This window comes from Lytechinus pictus, chromosome 17 (genome assembly GCF_037042905.1).
Source record: "Lytechinus pictus isolate F3 Inbred chromosome 17, Lp3.0, whole genome shotgun sequence".
NCBI classification, from domain to species: Eukaryota; Metazoa; Echinodermata; class Echinoidea; order Temnopleuroida; family Toxopneustidae; genus Lytechinus; species Lytechinus pictus.
The window spans coordinates 11,659,546-11,670,753 of NC_087261.1; the positions used below are offsets into that span (position 1 = coordinate 11,659,546).

General features: G+C 34.6%; 1 protein-coding gene across 1 annotated transcript; it reads right to left on the minus strand.

Annotated features, from left to right (window-relative positions):
- Window positions 1–2,777: 2,777 nt before the first annotated feature.
- LOC129281090 (uncharacterized) lies at window positions 2,778–9,975 on the minus strand. Its single transcript, XM_054917078.2, has 2 exons — window positions 9,817–9,975; window positions 2,778–8,136 (listed from the first exon to the last, which is right to left on the minus strand). The coding sequence occupies exon 2, from the start codon at window positions 8,122–8,124 to the stop codon at window positions 7,459–7,461; it is 666 nt and encodes a 221-aa protein (XP_054773053.1). The 5' UTR covers window positions 8,125–8,136; window positions 9,817–9,975; the 3' UTR covers window positions 2,778–7,458.
- Window positions 9,976–11,208: the final 1,233 nt, after the last annotated feature.

Sequence of the window (11,208 nt, forward strand, 5' to 3'; positions counted from 1 at the left end):
GAGGTGGCGGGACGACCCCCCAAAAAATTTTCGTTGATGACCTTTTTTTTTTTTTTTTTACTTGTCATATTTTTTTGTCGGCCTCCCCCTAAAATTTTCGTTGATGACCTTTTTTGCTTGTCAAAATTTTTGGTGATCCCCCCTTATTTTGTTTACTTCCGCCGCCAATGATTATGTATATAGATAGATAGATATATAGAGATAGATAGATAGATACTGACCTGAAAACAAGCGCGTACGTAGCAAGCTAAGCTTTTATTTGGTGATTTAGACCTTGAAACAAGACATTCTTATATCGCTTTTGGTAATATATTATACAATCATAGCGAAGCGCGAGTTGATTTTTTTTCCAAGACCTAAAAACGGAACATTCTAAATACTTTTTGTAATCTTGAAAATGATAGGTGCAGGCGCATACCCTGAAAGCTTTGATCAACAAGTGTACGTGTCTCCACGCAAAGACTATATACATACAAAACTTGCCGTTTCCTTCAGTACACAAGGCATGAGTAGGATACACATTCAGACCCTTAACTCAAAACTCAAGTGAAGGGTTTGCACAGCAGACTAAAATTTGTATCTTCCTGAATAATTTGTATGCTAATCTGAACACGTTTTTGAATTAAGAACAATCTGTGTAACTATACGAGCGCAAAGTGCAAGATGAAATATCTGATAGTCCTATACTGATCCGAAGAAGGACCATAAGCACCTTTTCACAAATTCAAAAAAAAAAAATAAGACCTTAAAACACAACATCCTATTTACTTTTGGTAATCATAGTTATGATTGTAAGTAAATAAACAATTAAATGAACAATTATAATATAGCGAGCGCAAAGCGCGAGCTGAAATTTTATTTCATATTTCGACCTGAAATGCATGGGTAAGGTTAATACGTTTTATTTTATTCTCATGCGAACCAAAATACACTATTTACTATAAATCTTGAACTGAGACACGTATAGTTGAATAGGTTAAAGCTAACAATCCCTTAAATCCTAAAGACAAACTTTATGTTATTTAGTAATACTTTGCAAAATCTACGTGGAGACATCCTTTTGGACGACACTCCTCTAAATAGGGTCTCTTCAACCAAATTCTTAGGTCTCATGATTGACGATGAATTGAAATGGAACATTCATATTCAAAATATATCCAAAACTATATTCAGGAATATTGGTGTAATGAATAAACTAAGACACTTTTTTTCCAAAATCAACCCTTTTTACATTATATTCCTCCTTAATACTTCCGTATCTGAATTATGGAATAATGACATGGGGTAAAGCCAACAAATATCTTACAGACAAAATTTTCATCTAAAAGAACATTATAAGAATTATACATAATGCTCCTCCTCGTTCTCATACTAACAATTTATTTTACAAGTCGAATGTTTTAAAACTTCCAGATCTATTTCTTTTTTAAACAGGGCAATTCATGTACAAATTGAATTTAAACGAACTGCCAAACATATTAATTAACATGTTTACAAAAAATATCGCCATTCACAATTACCCAACAAGACAATCCCTCCGTTTTCACCTTCTCCGTACCCGCACTCTACTTGCACAAAAAACAATTTCCTTTTACGGTCCTAAATACTGGAATACACTCAGTCACGACATCATTAACTCCGTTAGTCTCAACTGCTTTAAAATCAAGCTAAAAAAGCACATTCTCGCATCTTATAGAGTAAGCCCAAATTGAGCGCTCAGGACCCAACCTCTCTCTTTCTCTCTCTCTTCCTTTCTCTTTGTCCTTCCCTTTCATCTGCCATCACCCTTGTTTTTCCTTTCTCTTTCATCCACACAGGTGCACCAGTCTTTCTTCTCGGTTACATTTCTTTTCACTTTCCATCCATCATTTCCGTACTCCATCCATCACATATAGCATTTTAGATTTTTCTTTCTCGTTCTTGCATTTATACCTATACCTACAAATCTGTTTTTTAACTTATTCTTTGAGGAATCCACACTCAACAAGCCCTGCTTTTTAGCGGATCCCTTCATTTCCTCAACATTTATTTAAATTGTAAAGATGAATACAATATATTATATGCAAAATGCTTTATCATGAATAGTCTACAGTTATTATTATGATTATCTATAGCCCATTGTAAATATCATTATTAATATGATTATCATATTTAGTGTCTATTGTAACTATTTATTTATCTATGTCATATTGTCATACTGTATATATTTGTATATATTCATTAATTTCTTTGTAATGATTTCTTTTACTGTTAAATTGACTTGAGTTGAAATGAAAATAAACCACATTATCATCTCCATCTTGCTTTAGCGTCTCTATATACGTCGCATTCGGAGATCAGCCCAATACAGGCATCATCAGTATCAAAACTTCCAACATCGCCATCACCACCGTCCATCATCATAATCATCATCCTAATCTTCATTAAAATCATCACAATCATAATACCAATCATTATCATCATCCTAATATTCACTTTCATTAGAAATCACAATATCCATTATATAATAATGATTATCATCACCAACAAACATCATAATCATTCATGATGATGATAATGATCATCATTATCATCACCATCATCATCATCATCATCATCATCATCATCACAACCATATTCATTATTTTCACTATCGCCATCGCCATTAACCTCACTTTATTATCACATCACCTTCATATCAGCATACTTTATCAGTCTTTTAAGAGCCCTTCATTGATCGCAAGGATCAAAGCCTGTATTAAATGCTCTAATTGAATTTCATACAAATCGCATATTCATTACTGTGCAAATAAGAGGTTTATTTTCTTCCAAATAATGCCTGTGATTTAGGTATACAGCAAGGAGTATGGACATTTCCAACATCTTGGAATGTAAAGCAATTATATATTTGAAAGACAGTACATAGAAACAATAACTTTGGTAAAACAAAAATGGAAAAAAGAAAGACAACAAGTTGTCAATCATATAACAATAATAATAAGTCATAGCAATAATAGTAATAATATCAACAACAACAACACTAATAATAAAATTAATAACAACAACAATAACAATGACAATAAATTGTAATTATATTCATACTTAGTACTAGTGATAAGATCATATACCGACACTTGGTTTGCGGTAAATTTAACAAATGTGACCTCTGACACCGTTTAGCAGGATTAAATTAAAAATACAGTGGTCTTCAACTAATTAATTCATACATTTATGTATTGAGGCAGGTTCTCTAACCAAAAAAAATCTGGTTGAAAGACATTAATCTCAACAACCAGCAGTAATATTATGCTCAGGGGCGGATCCAGGATTTTTCAACAGGAAGGAGGGGGACATTTTCCCGAGGAAAAATTTGACAAGCAAAAAAAAAGGTTTCAACCAAAAATTAAGGGGATTTTGTCCATGAAAAAAATTGACAAGCCCCCCCCCCAAAAAAAAAAAAGGTCTTCACTTCCGTAGGGGGGGCATACTTCTGTTTTAACGGCATTTTTACATTACAAATTTTAATTGTGCCTCTCAAAAGGGGGGGGGGGGGCACGGGCTGGCTGTGCCACCCCCCCCCCCTGGATCCGCCAGTGATTATGATCAGTGTGGTATAAAATTATATCTTAATGGCCATAGTTTACATGATTACATTACAATTAGCATATATTAACCACACAAAAATATTGTTTCAAAGGATCATCAACTCATGTAATGAATGAAAGATCAAGGAATCATATTCATTGATACTCAAACATATCTCATATGTAGTTAATATAGTTCTGGCAAGCCAGCATAATTCTTATTGAAAGGATGTGAACTTCACTGAATTCACTTCACATCTGGGCAATGAAATGGCTGGGAAGTTAAATCAGAGCTGAATCCTGCCAAAATAATGAAGGAGTACACTTGACAAGCATTCAACCCGTTTTGAGGTAAGCACAATACACATAATTTTGTTTGATTCCTACTTTGGTAACATTATGGATGGTTATATTCCAATCAATCACATTCCACTTAGTGGCAAACCACTAATAACTGCAAAACATAATATCGCATTCTCCAATACAAGACAATTTCAAGCTATATATATAGATATTATATAAAATCAAGTTGACTATATGTAATTATATAATAAAGTGGGTATTATGAGAATTAGATAATATTATAGGTATGTCAATATAAAGTGAGTCACGAGGTAATATTTCCAATAACTTTTCAATATATATAACTATATAATTACAAAAACCAACAAACTCAAATCCGCATCTTTTATGAGCTGCATTCCTTGTTATGGTACCAATTAGTGATATTTAGACTGTTTGCTGGACCCAATTATTTGGATACATTGTTGTAATAAAGATGAAAGGGATAAACAACTGTGTTGCTTCTCTTGTTTTTCTTTCATTATCTATTTTTATTCATATGCAATAAATCAGGTGTCACACAGCTGTTTTAATTGCTTTATAACCTGATATATTTTTGTGGGAGTCTGTGGCATTCTCATTCAGAAAGAAAGTTCATTAACTTTCGAAGTGTGTACATTGAACAAGAAATATACAAAAATACCTGAAAGGAAAAAAATATAGAAAATTGTATTAAATTCACGTAGAAAATAAATTAAAATTTGCCTGACAAAGCATGATATTGCAATTGCCAATTTAGGATGGATCTAAATGGATGTAACTCGCAAATTTATAAGAATTTTCTCAGTTACAACAGCTTTAATATTTTTAAAATCTCTAAATCTGTCCAAGTAACTGATTAGTAACACACGATACAAGCAGAGTGTTATTTTTCCAGGAATGTGAAAATATTTTTTCCCTGTATTCTGATGAATTTTGTATGATTTTTAGGTTTCCATGTCAAATGTCACTGGGCAAAACCACAATAAAGTCATTTTGTCCTGGACTGGTTTAAATACTCTGACCCCTCAGCCCACCAATCCCAATCATTAATATTCCCACTTATTGACAATTTGGTAAAGAAGCACCATCCAATTTAACTCTTTGTGCGCTGGACCATGAACCCATCTGTACTGAATTATTTTCAGGGAGGGGAACTATGCATTGTTTGTTGAGTGTGAAATGCGAAGTTCGCACGGCACCGAGTGTGCATTGGTGCGAAGTACGCGTGGAAAGGGTTAAGTAAAATTGACAATTTCTGCTCATATTCACTTAGTGGTGCAAATATTCTGGAATACGATTAACATTATGTTTTGGCTTTAAAATATTTGGTCCTTTTGAAAATCCATATTACAAGGATGTATATCATACTGGTATTGAATGAGTGAATGGAATGACCAGAAAAGAAATGTCTCTATATATTTTTTGAAACAGGTGCTTCTTCCACATGAATTATTTTTGTACGACTCAATAGTTTATTTCAGCCTTTGGAGGGTATACTATAATCGCACTCAAACAGGTGGTTTAAAGATACTTTGATTAAACAGTGATGAAATGATCAGATAAATTTGCAAAACAAATCTTGATACAAACTCACATAACATAATAATAATAACAATAATAATGATGATGATGATGATAATAATAATAATAATAACTCTCATTTATCCAGGGTAGCCACTCTCAGCTATTAGATGTTCTTCCAGCGGGCCCTGCATGACATTGAAATGACATGTTATTATTACCCTTCTGCATTCTCATATGTCGAGCACCTGCAAGGCAGAAGGTCCCATTTTCAAGAGACTTGGCTCAATGTATGACTCGGCCGCGGATCGAAACCCATGACCTACCACTGAGCCACCATGTCCGGTTTCCTGTTTTTAGTCATAAGGACTGCTATTCATAAATGCCCAAGTTTATAGGGCCTCTGTCATAGTAAAAAAAGGCTTATTAATAAGTGTTGCTTTGGTCAATGGACATAACAAGGAATAGGAGTTTTAATCACAGAGTCTCTGTAGATTCAAAACTTGGGAAAAGTGTCATTGTTTAAGGTCGCTATCATAATCAACTTATATAAGGCTGCTATTCATTTGGATAAAAAGAGTCACTTTGAGTCCAAGAGGGTCGCTAGTTATAATCAAATAAAATTCTTACTATGCATGATAAAATAATAACTTGTCCGACTAGCAACCCTTTTTTTCACAAAATGAGGACTAGCCATCTTTGCTTGTTATGACTAGTGATAGCTCGGTCACATTTACTCTACGGCGGCCGTACGGCGAGTCGAAAACAGCCGTTTTAACATTTTTTGTACCAGCTATACATAGGTAGTTTGAATAAAAATGAATAAAACGGCTGTTTTCGACTTGCCGTACGGCCGCTGTAGAGCAAATCTGACCGAGGTATGACCATTACTTGATTATGAACAGAAGCAAATCTCCCACTACAACTATCAATCATCATTCCTTATTATGAATAATGGCTATTTCAAAAAGTAGACTAAATAGGAAGCCCTGACATAACAGTATCAATGGCAATCTGGCATTTTACAAAGTTATTAAAGCAAAGAAAATTCATACTTTTTTATTTACTTTTTTTTTCTTTTTCCTGAACATTTCTTACTCTATATATTTCTGCCTCTAATATCCACAATTATTACCAGGGCAAACTTTGTGCGATTACATAAATATGTTTTTCTGTTTTGAATATCAATAATTGATTGTTAAAGGACAAGTCCACCCCAACAAAACCTTGATTTGAATAAAAAGAGAAAAATTCAACAAGCAAAACACTGAAAATTTCATCAAAATCGGATGTAAAATAAGAAAGTTATGACATTTTAAAGTTTCGCTTCATTTCACAAAACAATTATATGCACATCTCGGTCAGTATGCAAATGAGGGAACTGATGACATCACTCACTCACTATTTCTTTTGTATTTTATTATATGAAATATGAAATATTTTGATTTTCTCGTCATTGTCATGTGAAATGAAGTTTCATTCCTCCCTGAACACGTGGAATTCCATTATTTTAACATTTTGTGCTTCAGGCAAGGAGGTCCTAATCATCAAATTCGTAAAAATTGAAATATTGTATAATTCAAACAATAAAAAACAAAAGAAATAGTGAGTGAGTGACATCATCGACTCTCTCATTTGGATGTAACTGGCTCGTTCATATAACTATTTTGTTAAAAATAAGCGAAACTTTGAAATGTCATAACTTTCTTATTTTACATCCGATTTTGATGAAATTTTCAGCAATGTGCTTGTTAAATTTTTCTCTTTTTATTCAAATCAACATTTTTCTGAGGTGGACTTGACCTTTAAATTTTCAAATAGTATTTTCTCTCATTAATAAACTTATGGATAAAACTCATTGTCACACTGGTAAATGTTGGAAAGTACATGTTATGGAAATATGTGATGAGGAAGTCAAGGCTGGTGTCAAATTTCTAGTCTTGCTCTTAGCCACATTAGTGGTAAGATATTTTACTGGGTAACCCCCAAACTCAACATTACCAGCCTAGACTTCATCATCACAAATTGTTTGTTGGAAATGTTGCGAAGATCAACCCACAATCATAAAACCTCGATATTTATCGGCATCTTTATCAAAGGTATTCATACAACGGAAGAGATCCCCAGCATTGACCCAACAGTCGACTGTGTTGAACCAAGTGTCTAGTAACAAAAAACGATCCGTTGTCTCATGGTACGCAGCTAACACACTGAAGTGCCCATGGACATGCTCATCTTGACCAAGATCGTACTCATCGTAGTTGACAATGACACCCTTCTCAGAACCTACCTGTGACAGAGCCTCTGACGTAAGAGTCCGGAATTCTTTGACGCTGCTTTCATCGACATGGACCTTCTTAATCGTTAAGCCATGTGCGCATAGAAGGTTGTAAATCTCATCCATTGTAGCACCATTGGTATCGCAAGATGCATAGTCGAGGGCAGCCTTCGTCTCCTTGAAGGTGAACAGGTTACCCTCGGTGTAAGGGACGTTGTCAACTGGGCACTTCAGGTGCTCCGAGGGGTCTGTGAACTGCTGTCCGAGGTGCTTCGCACTCATGACTAGGGCAGAGGAATGGATGCCGCAGAATGTGTTGTTCTCTTGTTCTTTGAAGAGGCGTAGGAGCAAGGTCTGTTTGGCGGATGCCTCACCCAACATTTTCTGGCCCTCGGGAGAAATGAGTGGGATCTTGTCTTGAACACGCTCAACAGCCATCTTTTCACCTGACTACATGAAAAACAAGATAGAAAGTAAAATTTAGGCTTGGTAATTAACAAAATGTTAACAACTTTGAAAGTAAATGTTTCAAGCTAATAACATTTAATTTCTACATTGATGCTTGAAAGTATGACTCATGATGTGTTCACATGCAGTTTTCTTTTAATTATTATTTTTTCATTTGATCATGTTTGGTTTCATATGCTAATTTTGTCCATTTACAATGTACCAATTTAATTTTAAGTTTCAATGTTCATTGTTCAAACTGAATTAAATTCCTGAAATGATTTTTTCTAATAAAATAAAAATTACATAGGCTACATTTTAAAGAAATTCCACCTCAGACGGACTCACAAATATATGTACGTTAAAATGGTTTTTGAGACTAGAGTGCTCTGGTGAATAAAAAAATTCCCAATAATATAAAAAACAGAACAGTGTAATGTTATTGTTACTGTTAGTTTGTTAGTGTAAACATGGTAAACCTTTTTCCTTATTTTTTTTTTACTTTAGTTACTTACATTGTTAAAATTAAGGCATATTTTAAATACTTTTTAGTATGTGTATTGTAGGTTGCATAGACTCAACATAAATACTAACAAAGTTACGGGGGTAGTTGCGCTTGTAGACTGAGTAAGATTAAAGATTGAGGGACCAACCACTCCTAGTACCAATGAGGTCCAAACATTAGCATGTATGGACCTCATAGGCGACAATGCGTTAAAAACAGGTTGGAACTTCTAACCGTACTGTTTCCTGCACCCAAGTATGATATTACTCCCAAAATATGAGTTTTGTCCTCGTTTGTTTATCATTTATTAAAAGATTGCCCATTAAATATATTCCTATTCCTAATTTGAATTTAATAAAATAAAGGGAAACTTACATTTGAGTCCTTTTTCGATCTTTTTTTGGCAGTCAGTCCGGTCACCGTCGAGTGCGATCAAAGCGGTATGAAGCTGATTTTCAGATCACGTGATACGTGTGGTCATCACCTGATCGATCGACTATCCTTTTTTAAAGACCGCAACAATTATAAATTTTATTATAAAATATATATAGAATAAATTATTGCATAATATTATATATATTTCTACAATTAAAAAATATATTGTGATATAATTTTAATATTTGACGTAAAAATCGCTATTGAACAAAATATTTATTAAAAAATAAAAAATCAAACAAAATAAAAAAGCCTTGGACACAGTGCAAAAAACCTAACGATTTGGCCGCGTTGTTAACAACAATCGTAAGGGGCGCTTTATTTATAAATAAAAAAGAATATGCAGCTGTCTATGGCGACGTGGTTTGTCGCGAGATTTGAGACAAATCCGTGGGAATTCTTGAGAAAATACATCAAAAGAACCGGTGAGTACCGATTAAACATTATTAAAGTAGTAAATAGATTATACATACCTTGTAGATTTAGTTTTTAAGGTGATATTAGTGCTTAGTTCTAAGCTAGGGCGGCCCAAACGCGCGTGAGCGGAGTCCCACTTTATTAACACGGGTAAGTATTGCGGTGTCGCCTAGAGTGGGACCAACATAAAAAAAATGCTCGACTTCAAGTAAACTTCGAGCAGCACAGAATACAGCATGTGGGACCATAGTCCATACAGAACGAAACTTGAAAATGCCATAGACATCTAGTCAGTGCAAATTGTCTTCATTCTGGATAACAGTTACCTGAAAAAGTGGCTCAAAGTACAAGGTCTACTTCTCTGGATGGAGGACCACGGCGTGATATACAATTCTACGCTGATATCCTTAGAATTTACGCCAAAGATTTTAGTTTGCCGATATGGATCGCCACGCCACGCCCCTTTTTTCGGAGGATGTTATGGCAAGCCGTTTGTCGATATTATCTTTCTTTTTTAAGAGGAACCCCTTTTTTATGGGGGAAAAAACAACACAGTTTTCCATAAAACTCTGCTTACCAGCTATAATCACTGGTGGATCCACGGGGGGGGGGGGGGGGGGGGGGGGAGGGGGGGGGGGCACAGCCGGCTCGTGCTCCCCATCCCCCCTTGAGAGGCATAATTAAAAATTTTAATGTTAAAATGCCGTTAAAACAGAAGTGTGCCCCTTCCGACTTTTAAAAGTGAGAACTTTCTTTTACATAATTTTTGGTCGAAAACCTTTCTTTTTTTGCTCAGGAAAATATGCTCCTCCCCCTTTTGGATCCGCCCCTGCAGCTGATAAACCTTTTTTTGAACGAAGTATTTCAACTGAGAGATAAGATGCCAACCTGTCTCTTCTAAGAAATTAAGGTGCATCAGAAAAACTCTTTATCACTGAAAATTATCATTCTATATTTTCTACGGTAGACACGTAAAAAAAATTGTTTATTTAAAATACTAGTAAAAGGTTTTTTCGGCAAAAAAAAATCACCAATTGATAAAATGTGTTCATCCATTGATAAACTGATTCTACTAACTGATAAACAGAGTTTATATAAAAAATGTTTACATGCATTATTGGGCATTTCGCGAAAAAAAATCTATTTTAAAAAAAGCTAAGATATAAACTGAAAAAAGGTGTGTTGTTCATAAATTTGACTCACTTTATCTCAGATAAACTCAATAATTTTTTACACACCCTGGTTTTTTTTCTTCACCAAACGCCCAATAATGCATATAGGCTATAAACTCTCCCATTCCTTGATAAACTCATGTTTGTAGCGTGACCCACACTCCAGGGGAGGCGATCCTGGGGGTGCCACGAGCCTAATTACATCAGGAGGGCTAAAGATATTCGTTCGACCCAACCCATTCGAATTTTTTTCAATTTGATATTGTTGATTGACAAAAGTGTATGAATATGATTCAAAATCTAACACTGATTCTAAAAATGGTAACTGCTGAACTTCCTTTGCCCAAATTGGGAAGATATATCAATGGTTTGGAACTATTTTTTGACTGGCGGAAGAATTGGGGCTATTTTACTGTTTCAGTTGATGAATTTGATCCCATCATAGTTATCTTCTTAAATGGCGATTTATTTTTAAAATGAGCTGGTTACGATACCCTTCTCTGGTCAGATATGGAAAGGTAGTAAACATTCCACCCTCTAATTTCA